The sequence below is a fragment of the Vipera ursinii genome (assembly GCF_947247035.1).
Source record: "Vipera ursinii genome assembly, chromosome: 1".
Lineage (NCBI taxonomy): Eukaryota > Metazoa > Chordata > Lepidosauria > Squamata > Viperidae > Vipera > Vipera ursinii.
Genome location: NC_139512.1, coordinates 196,933,172 through 196,953,029, shown reverse-complemented (window position 1 = coordinate 196,953,029; position 19,858 = coordinate 196,933,172). Strand labels below are relative to the sequence as shown.

General features: G+C 37.5%; 1 protein-coding gene across 4 annotated transcripts in view; it reads right to left on the bottom strand.

Annotated features, from left to right (window-relative positions):
• MEIS1 (Meis homeobox 1) overlaps positions 1-19,858 on the bottom strand; it is a 187,967-nt gene that overhangs the window by 142,655 nt on the left and 25,454 nt on the right. For 2 of the 4 annotated variants that reach the window (XM_083369602.1, XM_083369604.1), the window contains exon 7: positions 3,043-3,157. In XM_083369602.1, coding sequence (XP_083225728.1) covers positions 3,043-3,157 — 115 coding nt within the window. The remainder of the gene's footprint in view (positions 1-3,042; positions 3,158-19,858) is intronic. The other 2 variants (XM_083369603.1, XM_083369605.1) reach the window with 1 other exon arrangement.

The following is a 19,858-nucleotide window of genomic DNA, read 5'->3' as shown; positions in this document are numbered from 1 at the left end:
ACATTTTTTTCCCTAAAACCAACCAGTATAATTTATGCATGAAGGAAAATGTTTCTTTCTTCATAGTGACTGGGCAAACAATGGAGCACTGCTCCACCATACAGCACAAAAAAAGGCAGAAAGAATAATGCAGATTACTCCACAATCACTCTGTCAGCAATTTTCCATAAAGTTTGCTTCCTACATGGTATTCTACCATAGCATCCATCATCACAATTAAGTTTGCCCAACTGTGTGTGATGGTTTTTTAAAATAATATTCTCATTTTTTTTAAATACTAGAGAATATTCAGACTTGGTTTGGAAAGCTAGACTTCTTTAACAAGGATTCTGCAGAGTTTCTGACTCTAATTCTATAGCTCATTACACCTTGCTCTTTATAGCATGCACCTTGTCACTGAATACCTTATTGAGATACCAGAAGTAGCCAAGAAAATAAAGAAGTGAGCGTGCATAGTATTATCCAATGTACAATATAATTAGAAGTATCACCAGGACAGAAGGATGAGCAAATACCACATAAATAACTAAAAAGTCATTCTGAGCATAGCAAAACCTTTGTCAATTATCTTCCCTCAGCCCAGCCTACATCAGAGAATTCTTGCTACAGAGATATTCTTCTATATTTCTCCTTGCACTGCAAGCCAAATGGGAGAATTTACATGAAAAAATAATAAAGGGGCAGGGGAAAGCATTTAGAGTGAGTGAGTGAATTAACGAATGAATATAAAAATCCAAAGCCCCCACTGATAGGAACCACAAAAGCTCTCTTCCTCTTTCCCCCATGAAAGACACTGAAGCATACACACCTATTATATTGACTGCTAGTAGTGACAAATGGAATAAGGCTGCAGTCAGGAAAGTTATTCAAGGAAGAAAGTTTCACAAATGAAACACATTTATATGCACAAATGCAATCAGTATTTTTAAAAGATATCTAAAAGAAAATCAATTCAGTTTAATTCTAGGGGTTCTTTTTGCAGGTACTCCAATGATCCATATTTATCTTCTTGATCAAATTAGATTCAAGAAACTTCAACTGTTAATGGCATGCCTATTCAGTTGAATATGATAGTAGGAAGGGAAATACTAATAAGAAAAACTAAAATAATAAAAAAAAAGTTGCTGGAGCTGCAGTATGCATTAGGGCAGGCATGTCAAACTGCCAGCCCACGGGCCGATGCGTCATGATGAAATCAAACCCACCCCATTGCCGCCAATGGGGAAGAATTCACGTGACGTCACGAGTTTGACATGCCTGCATTAGGGCATCTGCATGAAACCAATTCAAGCAAGTGGGTGTCATACAAGTGTGCAAATGTGCAGAAAGAGTTACATATGGGGGGGTTGTATTATTACTTTGAAAGGCCTCACTAAAAGCAGTATTATTCATACATTAAATCATTTAAGCATTTTTAGCATCAAAGGTGAGCACGGAGACTTTGTACTGCACTCTTAAAGAAGAGCTCACTACATAAAGATAAATTATGTAACAAGAAATTTAATGTTACAACTGGGTTCAATATGGAAAATGTGCCAATTTTGCAACAATACATACTGTATATGAAGAAATACTTGAAAGAAAAAAGGCCCCTTAAATTTATGTTGCATATCATTTTCCAGTAAAGTCAGAGATAAGGGGGTTGGTTACCCGTTTCTGCTTCAACTCTTCAACAATTTGCCCATTCTGGGGCCCCGTAATTACTAGGCTTCAGTTTTGATTAAGTCAGCAACTCTTTAAAAATAAAATAAAAAATGAATACTTAAAATTCCATATAAAGATATATGGCCTGAAAAGATATAGTCTTGCATTTGGATAAAAAATAGAACACTATCTCAGTTTAAAAACTATTTTTATTGAACATTAAACTTTGCTATTGTAGTACATTTTTCCAATTTTTTTAAACAGCTAAATCATTGGTAGTCCAACAATGAATGAAACAAGAACATAAAACTATATTTTAAAATATATGGGCATTGTAGATTTAGAACCTTTTTCAGTAACAGAAGCACGTAAACTCAAGCACGTAATTATCATGAAATCAATTGCAGTTGGACTTTGCATAAATAAAAAAATGTATTTGGCTGTGTGTTTTTTTCAAAATAATAACTAATTATGCATAGGACATACTACATCAAATAACAAGCAAAGAACCATCTCTTTCTCCTTCAATAAACCATTAGTTTGGCTCTGGAACAAAGTAATTGGCATTTTTGTAAAATGGGCAGAACATGGGTAGGGCCAAGAACCATATAATTTTAAGATTTCTCCATTTAGATTTTTTAGATCAAAAAAATTCCACTCTTTCTTTTCTCTCTACTGGATCCTTTCTATCAATTACTAAGATACAGAAACAAAAATGGTGGATTCCTTTCCAGTCTGAACTGGGAACTGAATGGAACAACCATAGAGAAAATACAGTTTGTTATTTTTCCTCCCTAATCAAAGTAAAACATTGATTGAGGTGGAGAGACATAGGAAAAAGAAAAGGGTAGGTGTAGAAAGATGAGCCTAAATAGAAAAGGAAAGCAGATTCCATTTTGGAAGTCTGAATTATTATACCATTGTGGTTGACTATGTTTTGTAATTTAAAAGAAACCTATGCTGGGAATGTAATATACTTGTACATTATCTGCATCTTGTATGATAGCCCTCTTGTAATTTACTATCCATATAACTGAAAAGAAAACCTGTGTTCCAGAGATATCCAGGAACCAGATACAGAGATTCTTGCATTACCAATCAAAAGACATTCAGAGCTACATATTTCATTTTTATCTCCTTATTAGAGATAGAGAAAGGCTGGTGGCCCCTTCCCTTAAAAAAAAAAGATTTGCACAATAAAAACCCCATCTCAAAACAACCCTGGTGGTGAAGGTCAGGTTGAACAGACTATCAAGGACAGGCATTTATCCCTAGGACTTATTACATGTTTCCATATCAGATTCAAATTCCATTACAAAAGTTATTTCTAAAACAGTGAAGCTATTGTGCTAGAGGCTGGAACCCTCAAAACACCAAGATTCAGCATAAAGTTCCTACCTTGTTCACTGCTGTTGTCCCCACTGTGTGATGTGTGCCCCCCACTTGAGGGCCCTGGCGTTCCTCCTGACCGTGTTGATGCTGTGTCATCATGGTCTCTATTCCAAGAAGGCTGCTAGATGGAAATTAAACAGATTATTAAAGAACAAGTGATATCTTCCATAGCACAGGAAAAAAAACAATATACAACCTTGATAAGTTTCTGAAGATGACCAAAATAAAAATTAAAAGCATATTAACATATGTTAAAAGTACAACCTAAAAATATTATACTGTATTTTATAGTGTTGCCTATTTCAAAGAGAAATTACCTTATTGAGGAAGGAGAAATTTGCACATAATAGTTTGTATAATGCAATCTCATACAGCAAACACAGGAAAACATAAAAATATAATTTGGAATCAGGTTCAGCATACTTAACATTATGTGTCAGATGTCTGCTGCATGGTGTATGGGTAATAGGGCCAAGCTTTAGAATAAAAAGTAAATTAGAGCAACAATGTCTTCATATGGATTGTATATATTCAGTTCCATGTAGAACATTTTTGTAGTGCTGAACAGAAAACAGATGTTCATTCTTATCACTGAGCACATTAAAAATGACATTCAGATAGGAAAAAATTCGCTGTGGAATAAATTCTTAAGGAAAATAATCATGGCAACAACCCTCCCATCTTCCTTTATCTCCAGAATTTATTTTAGTTAGCTTTTAGTACTAAGCTGTTAAAAATACCAGTAACTCACTGGACATCAGTATTCATAAGTAAGCAGTATATTGTGATATTGTCCACAGATAATTGGGAGATGGGGAAAATAAATAAACAAGTCAACCACTATATTTCTATCACAACCAGAACAATTTTAATGACCTTATGTTTAAATAATTATAATATACACTTTAGACCATCAAATCAAACAGAATTTAAATGGTAGAAACACATATGACAAGGCTATTCCTTTTTCCTATTTCCATGCACCAAATAGATAATCAAAATCTGCTTTTACACAATGAAAGAACTGAGATTAGGGTGAAACCAGTGTCCTGCATTCTTTGCTATTTGAGGTTTGTCAGTGACTTAGTCTGATAGTGAATATGGGTTAACAGAGAGGAAAAGTGTTTGGAGGAAAGGGTAATAAAGAAATTAAATAGAGCTTCATCTATCTTCACTTTTTAACATAAACATAACATTTGCACTCCGTTATATATATCAAACAATGAATGCAAAGCAAAAAGTGAGTGCATCCCATCATGTCTAATTTGTCCCCAAAGCAAGCATCTTTAAGATATTCACAAATCTGCAATTCAGTCAATAAAATACAACTTTATTGTATATGTCAAAAGCACTATAAAATTTCTTTCTAACCAATTAAAATCCCCTTTTCCATTCTTTAAAAACTTGGTAGACATACACAGACAGAGAGGGAGAGAGGGAGAGAAAGAGAGGCATATGTTATGGATAAATTGCATCCTCACAATTAAAGGCAAGGCCTGGGAAAAAAAACCCCACATTTTATTTAATTCTTCTGTCACCCAAAGTGCGAAAACCAAATCTGTTCATTGATCCAGTAATTGAAACACGGATGTGCAAATTCTAAAAAGGAATCCCCCCTCTGACAAACAAAATTGTTTGCAGCACACACCAGCGTAAGAATGCTGTGAGAGGAAATCTGAGACACATGCTCAGAATGCAAACAGTTAATGCATAAATTTCCAGTTTGTACAACTGCAGCTTTAAAAGGGGGACTTGTTTATTCAGAGCTTTGCAGAAAGAATGGTACAGCACCCAGGGGACAGACAATGCCAGGCACAAAGCCCTGGTGCCTCAACATGTAAAAGGAGGATGTTTTTCTATGTGCTACAAATCCCACTTGAAAATATAATTAGAAAGAGAAAATGGCAAACTATTGCATTAACTGTAATTGAAGAAAAGGCTAGCAAAGCATGTGGGGAGGTTGCAAGAACCCATGGGAGTTCCAGGATGCATCAGATCCTCAGAGTTACATCTCCAGGGTGCACTCATGCTATTTATGTTGCTCCTGACTACTATTGTTGACTAGTGATCTGACTTGTAATTAATAGAAAAGCCACAGATAACAAGGTAAAATATTGAACCACCCACCATAACCTTGGCAGAAGTGTTCATTAATATGATTAGAAGTATGACACTACCGCTATTCAAGGAAAAAGGTGGCTCAGAAATAAAGAATGATATGGCCCTGCTATATGCTGTGGATAGCCTGTCCTCCTTTTTTTGTGACAACAGACCTGAAATATTCACTATCTTTTAATGAGCTCCACTGATTTATTCAGCGCCATTTGGTTTACTCCCCCACTTCTCTACGGTGCGGGGATGTAGATTAATTCAATGCTTAATTGTTTAGTAAATTCAATTTTCCCCATTCTATTCTGCATAGCTTTAGCTGAAGTTCTTAAATCTTCGGCAGTGAACCCTGAGCCCCATGTTTCTAGATCTGTGCCTACCTTTTTTTTCCAATCACCATTTTTCTTCCTCCACCACTTAATTCACCATGAAAAGATTTTCCTTGCTGGAAATTCTGATTCATAGCTATGATCTGTGAGGCATTCCGATTCATTGCATTTCCATTGTGTTGGGTCTTAGATGCCGGGCTCTTCTTTTCTCACAGCCACGGCCACATTATACAGCCACTCATGCAAGAAATGTTGGATTCCACCTCAGTTTATCAAAAAAAAAAATTGTGCATCCCTTGTGTTTACATTTCTGTATTCAGAGGCATCACTTAATATTTATGCCTAGTTGCACTCTGACTGAGTTTTTCTTTCTCTGTTTCAGACCTGTTGAAAACTAAGATGCTTCTAAAAGCAACACTGAAACTGCTCTTGTTTTCAAAAGAATCATTTTTTTTAAAAAAAAAATCAGTGCTTTTCTACAGATCACTAACCTAAACTAGAAATTATTTCTGAGTCTGATTAAACAGTAGATAGTTAATTTTGAAAAGTTAAGAAAGATAAATCTGTTGAGTGAAAGCGATCTGGCCATAAAGAATACATCCAAAGTAACACGGCTCAGAAGTATCCATTTTCTGGTGCTTGTGCAACAGCAGTAAAATATCATACATTATTGCATTATTTGCAACACTGATGCAAATATATGCTTTTTGAATGAAGGTCATATTATAAGAGTCCCTTCTCATTCGTTAACCTACATTAGCATATCTTTGGAAAGGAAAATAAGCAAGAAATACTTTCACATAGGATGTATTCTACCAACCTATGGGAAACTATATAGTCTGTGTTTACTATATTCTATCCTTCTGCAGAATGGAAGAACCAGGTTTTATTTATATTACACTTGAAAATAAATACTGGAAGTTTCAGTTTAATAGCTTGTGGTTTGTGGAAATATATTATTTATTTTTAAAAAGCACATATGTTACATAAATCATTCTAACAAAACTGCCCTCCAAATAAGTCAAAACACAGACATTTAGCTATTCATAGTTGATATTCTATATTCTCTCAACAGCATAATGTTGAGGATATATTTTCACAGGATCTGTCCACGTTTCTAATAAACCAACTTCCAAATGAAAACAAAGAATGAACAAAGATTGCTAGCTCATCAGTCTGATTAACACTGATTAACCTAAGAAATCCCTGAGATCAGTTTTCCAATTTGTACAATATTTTCCCATATTTCTTCATAGATACAAATAGCATATCCTTGTGCTAAGGTAGATACAGACATGCCTTGTATTTATTTTATAATAGCTCCGGGGGGGGGGGGGGAGAGAGCTAGGGAAATACAACTTACTCTGCAATAATTCCAATATAAAAGGTTAGTATCACCATACACCAGTCATATAGAGCAGTGCTCATATGACTGGTCCCCTAAAGCCCATAAGGACTTTTAAAAGAACACATTCCAGTCTCAGACTCTGCAATGCACCATCACCATATTTCTTTACCATGATAATGGCTTGATATGTTCTTACATATCACATCTGACCCAATACAATAACATCAACATACCCTACTCCTTACAACTCTGGCATAAAATCTTTTTACCTATCAGTCTACAGTGGCCTTGAACATTTTAAGAACTTTTTAATCTGCGGACCAGCTAATACAGGGGTGTCAAACTCGCAACGTCACATGACGTGTCGCGACATATCACGACTTTTTTGCCATTGCTGGCAATGGGGTGGGCGCAGTTTCTCTATGATGCATCCGGCCCGCAGACCAGCAGTTTGACACCCCTGAGCTAACAGATTGTCCTATACTGCTGGTACCTCACTCTCGTCTTTTTTTTTTAACCTTGAGTATCAGAAATGAGTGGTAGAGGACAGGAAGGACTGGAGGAACGTTGTCCATAGGGTCGCGATGGGTCGGACACGACTTCGCAACTAACAACAACAACAAATTAGAAATGAGAGCAGCAAATCTTAAAACCACATATTCTATCAATAATAGTATAGACAGATGGATGTATTTAAATTGTACAGAACTTCACAGATATCACATTCAGTATAATATACACTGCATATAATCTTAGGTTCCATTTACAGAATACTTGACAGACTTGTCTTGATTTAATTCCCTCAACCAAATTGAATAGTTCTTAAATTCAGCAGTGAACTATGAATTCATTGCAATAATGGACTGAGGTCTATGTAGAAGACAGGCATGCAGCTATCTAACCTGTAACATGTAACCATGTCAGGCATAGCAACAAATCTTGATTCTCCAGATATTTAACCCTATATTCAGGAACTTGCTTAAAGCGGAAACTCACAGATGTGACATTGCTAGATAGGTTCCTTTTTTGCAAACAAGATAGAATTCATACATATAGGGAAGAACTTCTTACTGCGAAACACAGAAACAGAGCCATACATAAGGTTTAAATTCTACGCTTTTCCCCAAGCTTGAGATTGGAAGTTACTTGGTCAATGTTTATATAACTGTTCTACTTAGATGTAACCCTAACTGCTGTTTCCTGCCATTTCAACTTCAGCCCCTTAAATGCCAACTCTATTTTGCTGCTGTTTGGTCAATATTTAAACTTTGCATTGAAACAACTTTTTCTGCAATTTTTGTTGTTTGCTTAAAAACTGAATGATGATGATCAGCTCTGATGGCTCCTTCTAGCATTAAAAGTGTTTATACATATTAACGCGCATAAATAGGACAGGCTATCTCAATACTGAAGAAGATACTGTAGAGGTTTAAAAGTTGGCTTGATTAGATTATCTATACAACTTATTGACAGTCAGGATTCAAATTAGAGAATTTCTGAATGGTAGATGTGATCCTCAGCTACAATTCTACCTTCATAGAGATAATTCTTTGAACTCACAACATACATGGTTTCAAAAATGAATTGACTATTCTCTACTGTAACATGTTTAAACTGCTATATTTATACAGGTTAAGAATTTTTCTCTTTTTACAATAGGCAGTAAGGATATTTTAAAAAGTATTACTTTAAAAATTGACTGTGATATATTATAGATAAGAATAAGGTAAAGGTAAAGGTTCCCCGTGCTAGTCGTTTCCAACTCTAGGGCCCGGTGCTCATCTCCATTTCAAAGCCGAAGAGCCAGCGCTTGTCCGAGGAAATCTCCGTGGTCATGTGGCCGGCATGACTAGATGCCAAAGGCACACGGAACTCTTGTTACCTTCCCACTGTAGTGGTCCCTATTTTTCTACTTGCATTTTTATGTGCTTACGAACTGCTAGGTTGGCAGAAGCTGGGATGAGTAACAGGCGCTCACTCTGTTACGCGGCACTCGGGATTTGACCCGCCAAACTGCCGACCATCTGATCGACAAGCTCAGCGTCCTAACCCACTGAGCCACCGCGTCCCTAAGAATAAGGTACTGTTTATTAAAATTTGGAGATCCTACAACTTACACAATAACATGTACAGGAGCAGTACCAAAGTGTAATGTTACTTGAATCAGATTTATCAAAATATAAGGGGGGATTCAATTTCTTGACAAATGCAGGAAAATTAGACACAGCTAACTCATATTATAGATTAATAGTACAAATCTCATCTTTAATTCTGGCATTTAGGCTGCAAAACTAGCAAATTGGCAATATGCTTCCTAAGTCAGCAGGAATCATAGTTGCCTTTCATGCAGTAGACACAAAAAGTATAGTCATCTGAAGGGTACATATGCAGAAAAACTGTCATGAATTTTTATTGTAAAGAATTTGACATAAAACAAAGCCATTTTCAAGGGACGTTGTGGCTCAGTGGGTTAGGACGCTGAGCTTGTCGATCAGATGGTCGGCAGTTTGGCGGGTCAAATCCCGAGTGCCGCGTAACAGAGTGAGCGCCTGTTACTCGTCCCAGCTTCTGCCAACCTAGCAGTTCGAAAGCACGTAAAAATGCAAGTAGAAAAATAGGGACCACTACGGTGGGAAGGTAACAGCGTTCCGTGTGCCTTTGGCGTCTAGTCATGCCGGCCACATGACCACAGAGACGTCCTCGGACAAGCGCTGGCTCTTCGGCTTTGAAATGGAGATGAGCACCGGCCCCTAGAGTTGGAAACAAGTAGCACGCATGTGCGGGGGAACCTTTACCTTTACCTTTACAGCCATTTTCAGCAATACCAAAGCACTAGGCAAACCAACATGGAATACAAGTAACAAACTAAACTGAATGATACTCCAAAATGAGATCCATCTCACAGGTTTATCTATCCATCTCAAAGGCATATCTACAAACAAGCAGTAGAGCATTGCCTCCCACACACAGGTTTATACGCTCACTGTATACCAGTTCAACAGGTAAAGTTATTTTTTTAATGACAAACTCTGAGTGGCAATTTCTTGCTAACTAGTATTTGGACTCTCAGCTTACAGTCAAAAGAGCCGTGGTAAGAGGGTGTTTTTTCTTCTTCTTCCCTTTCCTCTTTCTTCTTAGGCACTTCAGTAAATTATTGAACAAAATTCTCAGTCTTTTTTAAAGATGTACACACACAGAAGCTCCAGTGTCTACCTGTCTTCAAAGATAGCACAGTGGGATACATTCTTATATTTAAGATTATAAATTCTATTTTGTAAATTACTCGGTGGGTTTGGCTACTGCACAGTACATCAGTGAAATAAATAAATTGACAGTAATGCAGTAATTCTACATAATTACCACAAGTAGATCCAACACAGCTTATTCTCTGCTGCAGACAGAACAGTCACTATGTACTAGCCACTAGCTGGGCATCTTAAGTTTTCACTGATTCTTCAAATACAATATGAGAGGAAGTTCTTTTATGAAATTGTGACAATCAGAGTGGTTGCTGAAAAGAGAATGCTTAAACTATTGGATGAAAATATTTCACAGAAACTAAACGAAAGAATATTTGAGAAGTAAGCAAATGCTATGAAACTGAGTGGATCTTGGTTCCAAAGAAAACAGTGGGAAGTAGTTCAGATGTCTGGACATTGTGGAAAGAGTAGTAGCAAATATCTGGAAAATGAGAATAAAAGGAAGGAAACATAGCAGTTGTGTGGAGCTTAGGGGTCATATAGTAAATGCGGACTGAATTTAGTCAATTAAATTCAAATAATGCAGTCTTTGGTTATCTAATAATTTATAGTTATCATTTCCTCACATGCATGTTACAAAGAAACTGCATCAACCTCAAAATTTAGATAGCTTGTTTACAGCATGTGGCAAGATGTATATACCACTCATCAGTAAAAAATAGGAAAAAATTATAATGAACTGGCCATGGTGATATTACCATAGTTGGAATTTCTTTAATTTCCATTTTAGATGTCCTATGGAAATCCCTCAGTCATCAGTTTTTTTTTATCTTTGATAGCTACAGATAGTCCTCAACGTATGACCACAGCTCAGCTCAAAATTTCTGTTGCTAAGTGAGGCATTTGTTATATGAGTTTTGCCCCATTTTTTGACCTTTCATAAGTCATAAGTCATTTTTTCTGTTGTAACTTTAAACGGTTACTAAATGAATGATTGTAAGCCAAGGACTACTCAGATCCCTTCCAATAATCATCTTCCCTCATATAGAGTAGAATGTAAATCACACAGTCGTTAAGCAAATCCAGCTTCCTGAATTACTGCAGACAGCTGGGAAGGTTGCAAATTGTGATCACATGGCAGAAGACGCTGCAACTGTTGTAGATGAAAGCCAATTGCCAAATGCTTGAATTGCAATTGTATGACCACAAGGATGGTGCAATGATTGTAATTTTGAGGATAGTCATAAGTCATGTTTTTGAGGCTGTTGAAACTTGGAACCATCATTAAATAATAGTCAAAGATTATCTGCATAACTTTTAAAGATTAGAACAGTGCAGGCAATAGTATTCCCTATGATTCACTATGGAAGCATAAATTGAACTTTGAGGAAGCCGGATAGGAATAATATTTGAACTCTGATGTTGGAGAAAACTCCTGGGGGTATCATGGACAGTCAAAAACAAACAAACAAACAAACAAATATGTAATTGAACAAAACACCTCTGGGATCTCACACAATGTACAAATGACCAGGTTCAAACGATCATACTTCAGACACATTATGCAAAGACCCAGCTTTCTGGAGAAGGTTCTAATGCTGGGAAAGTTGGAAGAAACAAGCAGCAACAAGGAGGATGGACTCAGTTACAGTGGCAATGAGTGCACCACTGTAAGTCTTGAAAGATCAGATTAGCGACTGATCATCATGGAGAAAATGTACCTACAGTTATGTGTCAACCCTGATTTGAAGGCACATAATCAATTAATCAATAGGAATGATAATGCCAGAGAGGAACTGAAATGAATGCTATCAGTCTAGTGCTAGTGGCTTCAACACTGCCACTGCTCAACTAACCACTTAACAGCTGATTAGCTCCCAGATACAGTAGGTATTTTTTGTATCCACTATTGATTCTAATCAGTGGCTCTTTTCCCCTCTAGAATTTGTGGAGGCCAGATCTAAGCTAATTTTAAATATGCTTCCTTAAAAGAAAAAGGAAGGCCATTTATTTATTTGGCCTAGACACCACCCAACTGCAATGAGTAGCTCACAGCCTAAAAACAAGACCACAAACATACACTAAAAAATAGAAAATAAAACAGTAAACAAGTTAGCAAATCTGGTCAACAACCACAAACGAATAATATATCCAGCAACAGGCTCCAACCACCCTGTTGTTGTTAGCAGCAAAGTCATGTCCGATTCATCGCGACCCCATGGACGACGTTCCTCCAGGCCTTCCTGTCCTCTACCATCTTCTGGAGTCCATTTAGGCTCACGCCTACTGCTTTAGTGACTCCATCCATCCACCTCATTCTCTGTCGTCCCCTTCTTCTCTTGCCCTCAACCTTTCCCAGAATTAGGCTCTTCTCCAGTGAGTCCTTCCTTCTCATTAGGTGGCCGAAGTAATTGAGTTTCAACTTCAGGATCTGGCCTTCTAAAGGGTTGATCTCCTCTAGGACTGACCAATTTGATTACCTTGCAGTCCAAGTGACTCGTAGGAGTCTTCTCCAGCACCATAACTCAAAGGCCTCAATTCTTTGGCGCTCACCCTTTCTTATGGTCCAACTTTCACAGTCATACATTGCAACTGGGAGACCATAGCCTTGACTATAAGCACTTTTGTTGGCAGGGTGATGTCTCTGCTTTTTAGTGTGCTGTCTAGATTTGCCATGGCTTTCCTCCCGAGGAGTAAGCGTCTTTTAATTTCTTGGCTACAGTCCCTGTCTGCAGTGATCTTGGAGCCCAGGAAAATAAAATCTGTCACTACCTCCATTTCTTCCCCACCTATTTGCCAGGAATTGAGAGGGCTGGATGCCATGATCTTGGTTTTCTTAATATTAAGTTTCAACCCAACTTTTGTACTCTGCTTCTTCACCCTCAACTAGAGGCTCTTTAGTTCCTCTTCACTTTCTGCCATTAGAGTGGTATCATCTGCATATCTTAGGTTGTTAATATTTCTCCCAGCAATCTTAATTCCAACTTTCGATTTACCTAGCCCTGCCTTTCTCATGATGTGCTCTGCATATACGTTAAATAGGCAGGGCAACAGTATATAGCCTTGCCGGACTCCTTTCCCAATTTTGAACCAATCAGTGGTTCCTTGTCTAGTTCTCACTGTTGCTTCTTGACTCGCATATAGGTTTATCAAGAGACAAATGAGATGGTCTGGTACTCCCATCTCTTTAAGAACTTGCCACAGTTTGTTGTGATCCACACAATCAAAGGATTTAGCATAGTCAATGAAGCAGAAGTAAATGTTTTTTCTAAAACTCCCTAGCTTTCTCCATGATCCAGCATATGTTGGCAATTTGATCTCTAGTTCCTCTGCCTCTTCGAAATCCTGCCTGTACTTCTGGTGTTCTCGATCCACATACTGCTGGAGTCTAGCTTGTAGGATTTTAAGCATAACTTTACTAGCATGAGAAATGAGTGCAATGGTGCGATAGTTTGAACATTCTTTGGCACTGCCTTTCTTTGGAATTGGAATGTAAACTGATTTTTTCCAATCCTGTGGCCACTGTTGAGTTTTCCAAATTTGCTCACAAACTGAGTGTAGCACTTTTACTGCATCCTTTTAAGATTCTGAATAGCTCAGCTGGAATACTGTCACCTCCACTAGCTTTGTTGTTGCTCAGCTTTTCTAAGGCCCACTTCACTTCACATTCTAAGATGTCTGGCTTAAGGTCAGTGACCAACTCATCGTGGTTATCTGAGATGTTAAGCTTGTTCTTGTATAGTTCTTCTGTGTAATTTTGCCACCTCTTTTTAATCTCTTCTGCCTCTGTTAGGTCCCTGCCATTTTGGTCCTTTATCATGCCCATTTTAGCATTAAATGTTCCCTTCATATCTCCAATTTTCTTGAAGAGATCTCTGGTCCTCCCTATTCTATTGTTTTCTTCTATTTCTTTGCGCTGTTCATTTAAGAAGGCATTCTTATCTCTTCTAGCTATTCTCTGGAATTCTGCATTCAATTGGGTGTATCTTTCTTTTTCTCCCTTGGCTTTCGCTTCCCTCCTTTCTCAGCTATTTGCAGTTTCCTCAGACAGCCATTTTGCTTTCTTGCATTTCTTTTTCTTTGGGATGGTTTTAGTTGCTACCTCTTGTACAATGTTGCAAACCTCCCTCCATAGTTCTTCAGGCACTCTATCAGATCTAATTCCTTAAATCTATTTGTCACCTCTACTGTATATTCATCAGGGATATGATTTAGTTCATACCTGAGTGACCTAGTGCTTTTCCCTAATTTCTTCAGTTTAAGCCTAAACTTTGCAACGAGAAGCTCCTGGTCTGAGCTCCTGGTCTTGTTTTTACTGACTGTATAGAGCTTCTCCATCTTTGGCTACAGAGCACATAGTCAATCTGATTTTTGTGTTGACCATCTGGTGATGTCCATGTGTAGAGCCATCTCTTGGGTTGTTGGAAAAGAGTGTTTGCGATGACCATCGTATAATTCTGTCAGCCTGTGCCCTGCTTCATTTTGTACTCCAAGGCTAAACTTGCCTGTTATTCCGGTTATCTTTTGGCTTCCCACTTTAGCATTCCAATCCCCCATGATGATAAGGACATCATTTTTTGGTGTTAGTTCTATAAGGTGCTGTAGGGTTTCATAGAACCAGTCAATTTCATCCTCTTCAGCACTGGTGGTTGGGGCATAGACTTGGACTACTGTGATATTGAATGGTTTGCCTTGGATTCGAACTGAGATCATTCTGTCATTTTGGGAATTGTATCCCAGTATTACTTTTCCTACTCTTTTATTGACTATGAAGGCTACTCCATTTCTTCTGAGGGATTCTTGCCTGCAGTAGTATACCTGATGGTCATCTGAATTAAATTCACCCATTCCTGTCCATTTTAGTTTGCTGATTCCTAATATGTCGATGTTCAGTCTTGTCATCTCTTGTTTGACCACGTCCAGCTTTCCTTGATTCATCGATCTTACATTCCAGGTTCCTATGGAGAATAAATCTTTACAGCATTGGACCTTCCTTTCACCACCAGATACATCCACAGCTGAGCGTCCTTTCGGCTTTGGCCCAGTCGCTTCATTCTTTCTGGCGCTACTAGTACTAGCCCTCTGCTCTTTCCCAGTAGCATATTGGACGCCTTCTGACCTGAGGGGCTCATCTTCCAGCATTGTATCTTTTTGCCTTTTGGTACTAACCATGGGGTTTTCATGGCAAAGATACTGGAGTGGGTTGCCATTTCCTTCTCCAGTGGATCACATTTTGTCAGAACTCTCTGCTATGACCTGTCCGTCTTGGGTGGCCCTGCACAGCATAGCTCATAGCTTCATTGAATTATGCAAGCCCCTTCACCCTGACAAGGCAGTAATCCATGAAGGGGTAACCACCCTAGCCCAAAGCAATCAGGGTGGAAGCCATCCAGACCTCAGCAGGAACCATATTGCAGAAGGCAGGTGCTGCAACAAAGAACTTCCTGAATTCTGATACAGGGCACTGTTTAATCAAAGCAACCTGAGTACACTAACCCTGTTACACTGACATGGCTGGTCCAACATCACAGGAGATAAGCAGACTCTCAAGGAGCTATGTAAGATTTTATAGGTCATAATTAGCACTTTGAATCATACCCAAAAGCAAACTGGCAATTAGTGCAGCTTGCAAAGGTCTGCACAGGCATAATGGAGCATGCCCATCACTGCCCATGCTGCTGCATTCTGAATTAGTTGAAACGTCCAGAAGGTCTTCAAGGACAAGCCCATGTAAAGCATGAATCATAAAGTGACTAGAACATGAGTCACAATCTGAAGTACTCCTGCTCTAGAAAGGATACAATTGGTGCACCAGCAGTTTGTAAAGGTCTTCTGGATCACAGCTGCCATCTACTCATTGAGAGGAGCTGTAAATCCAGAACAAACCCCAAATTATGTATCACTCTTGAAAAGAGAAGTGCTTTTTCATCCAAGTTTAAAAATGGGAAATCTAGGTGACCCTAACTTTCATGGCCAAGGGGTTTTGGTAGGATTCAAATGGAAATGGTACCTCCTTATTGAGACCTATACGGTCTTCATGCACAGCCAGCCTTGGGTATGAGTATATATCCTGAGTATGATCAGGAATAATGATACTGAACTCCAAACTAGCAAGTTATCTCAACCAGTGGTTTATGTCAATAGGAGGGAAAAGAGAAGCCCTGAGGCACTCAACAAAGGCGTCTCTATATATGAATATGGCAAATATATATACACATACATATATACATACACACACACACACATGCTGTCTTGTTACATTTGTTGCTAATATTAAACATTTGTAGTGTTATCAAAATACTATTTCTATTAAAAATATTTTTTAAAAATGTGAATCTATTCTCCTTAAAATATGCAGTTTGCCTAGAAAAGATATTACTCCAACATAAGAACACAATTATGAAATTATTTTGATTTAGAATTGTCCTCTGAACATTATAATGTTGGCTTTCATAGGAGCCTGAGAGATGCTACTGGGTTACAACTTGAGTATTTCACCAAACAGTGCTACTACTACATAAAAATGTAAGAATGTAACCACCGAATGCATGATTGGGCAAAAGACTATATCAGTTAGTCATTACATATAATTTCTTCTGATGAATAAATAAGAAAGATTACTTAGCTTACTTTGGGATTATCTATACTATGAACAACCAAAATGCCATTAAAATTATGTAAGTTCATAAATTCTCCAGAACTCTAAATCAAATTACATTTTCTGCTTAATTTTTCCATCACTTTTGCAGCACACTAATTGGTTTTTAATAAAAACCTTGGGCAATTATAAATGTTTTATCTTCTTTATGGATTAGCAGTTCTTTATTCTTGGAAAATGCCATATTCCTGCATCTACTTGGTTTCAAATTGTTGTTGTTGTTGTTAGTTGCGAAGTCGTGTCCGACCCATCGCGACCCTATGGACAATGTTCCTCCAGGCTTTCCTGTCCTCTACCATCTTCTGGAGTCCATTTAAGCTCACGCCTACTGCTTCAATGACTCCATCCAGCCACCTCATTCTCTGTCGTCCCCTTCTTCTATTGCCCTCAACCTTTACCAGCATTAGGCTCTTCTCCAGTGAGTCCTTCCTTCTCATTAGGTGGCCAAAGTATTTGAGTTTTAGCTTCAGGATCTGGCCTTCTAAAGAGCAGTCAGGGTTGATCTCCTCTAGGACTGACCGGTTTGATCGCCTTGCAGTCCAAGGAACCCGCAGGAGTCTTCTCCAGCACCATAGTTCAAAGGCTTCAATTCTTTGGCGCTCAGCCTTTCTCATGGTCCAGCTTTCACTGCCATACATTGCAACTGGGAAGACCATAGCCTTGACTATACGCACTTTTGTTGACAGGGTGATGTCTCTGCTTTTTAGTGTGCTGTCTAGATTTGCCATGGCTTTCCTCCCCAGGAGCAAGCGTCTTTTAATTTCTTGACTACAGTCCCCATCTGCAGTGATCTTGGAGCCCAGGAAAATAAAATCTGTCACTACCTCCATTTCTTCCCCATCTATTTGCCAGGAATTGAGAGGGCCAGATGCCATGATCTTGGTTTTCTTAATGTTTAGTTTCAACCCAAGTTTTGCACTCTCCTTCTTCACCCGCAACAAGAGGCTCCTTAGTTCTTCTTCACTTTCTGCCATTAGAGTGGTATCATCTGCATATCTTAGGTTGTTGATGTTTCTTCCGGCAATCTTAATTCCAACTTTTGATTCATCTAGCCCTGCCTTTCTCATGATGTGCTCTGCATATAAGTTAAATAGGCAAGGCGACAGTATACAGCCTTGCCGGACTCCTTTCCCAATTTTGAACCAATCAGTGGTTCCGTGTCCAGTTCTCACTGTCGCTTCTTGGCACGCATATAGGTTTCTCAAGAGACAAATAAGATGGTCTGGTATGCCCATCTCTTTAAGAACTTGCCACAGTTTGTTATGATCCACACAATCAAAGGCTTTAGCATAGTCAATGAAGCAGAAGTAGATGTTTTTCTGGAACTCTCTAGCTTTCTCCATGATCCAGCGTATGTTAGCAATTTGATCTCTAGTTCCACTGCCTCTTCGAAATCCTGCCTGTACTTCTGGTAGTTCTTGATCCACATACTGCTGGAGTCTAGCTTGTAGAATTTTAAGGTTTCAAATTACTTTTTCCCAATTTCACCATCTAAAATTAATCTCTTTGCCATGATGCATTTTCCCTTGCTTCTCTTGTCTGTTAGGCCAAATCCATGTGTATTTTATCCAAGGCAAGATCTGAGATGTAGCCAGGTGTGGGTTTCAGAACTGACATTACCCACTGCTTTTTGATCAAGCATATTAGGTGCATTCCAGTCCTTCTGACTGCATACTTCAGTGACTACATTTAGCCTAATTTTTGGATTTTTTAAACTTCACTCATATCCTTTTTGTACCTCTAGCATGAATCTCAAAGAATTGCTTAGATGCTTGCTTGGTTGCAAGTGCTTAGGAGATAATTATATAGCTGGTTAACCAAGTAAAGAGCAAAATAATCCTTCATAATGCAGATTTCACTTTTGCTATCTAGCTATTCAATCTTAACTAAGATTTACTATCGTAAATAGATCTTACATTGAAAGTACATGATTTTGAGGTAAAATATGTGAATAGTACATTGAGGCTGCAAAAAGGGGACAGCCACTTTGCACATTAAAGTTTTCTTTATCTGTTTTCTGTTGTCTTATAGTTGTTCAAATTTTTGAAGTTACAGTATCCCAGCTTTAGCAGAATGTTTGTTATATCCCATACGACTTTTGCATATATTGGTCATCAAACAATACAATGCTTCCTTGAGTGCAAATAAATCTTACAGAAGAAATCTGACAGAAATATACCATAAAATAAATTTTGCATTCCATAGAATGAAACATAAAGAATACACAAACTTTGTCCTTAAGGTATTGTACAACCCTATAAACTGCAATACTATTGATAAAATAGGCCCTGCATTTTTTGATTTGGCATTTTAAGTTACACATACAGTATTCAAGAAACGATCAATTCAAAAATCATAAAATAATGACAATTTTAAAAAGATACATACCCTTTCACAGTTCTTCATTACTATTCTATAATTGTCAGTTTCAATGCTGGTTATTTCAATTTTATTATAAAATGTAAAATATTTGGTTTGGATGGTATAAATATTAATGTATTAAATTAAATTATTTCTGTAATATATACATTCATATGTGAAAAATAGTATCTTCTTACAAAAATAATTTAAAACAATGAAAGGCTAAAATAGCTGAAGAAATTATTGTACTTCCGTGTAACAATTATTATTTAAAACTTAGAACATAAAGAATAGCATTTTTAACCAATTAAGTCCAAGATAATCCTTAAGATGAACAAAGTAAGTAAAAATTATATAAATATTTAGGATAAAGAATAAAGTAATTCAAAACATCTGTGAATCTCTCAGTGAAATATTTTCAATTATTAAAGCTTTATTAAAATGTTATTTTGCTGGAAAGGTTATGTAGGTATTCTTTCTGATTTTGGTTTAATAGTGTGCATTTAAGCTATTTAGTTTTAAGTATGTTACTTTCAAAGTGTTTTATTGAATTATTTTTGGTTTAACTGTTTTTAAGTTTATTCTGAATTGCTTTTGTTTCCTATTTGGGTCTTTTTTTCAACACTGAAAAACAGGTGAAACCCATAAATAATACCCTTTGAATTCTGTCCCATTTTCATTATATCCGTCTGCTAAAGCCATGGAAGTGAAATTGCTCCCATTCTATCTTCAGCCATTGCTCCTTTTCAAACCTTTGATTCTGGTTTGACACATATTTACAAATCTCTTATAAGAGAGGATGGTGAGCCCTTTGGGA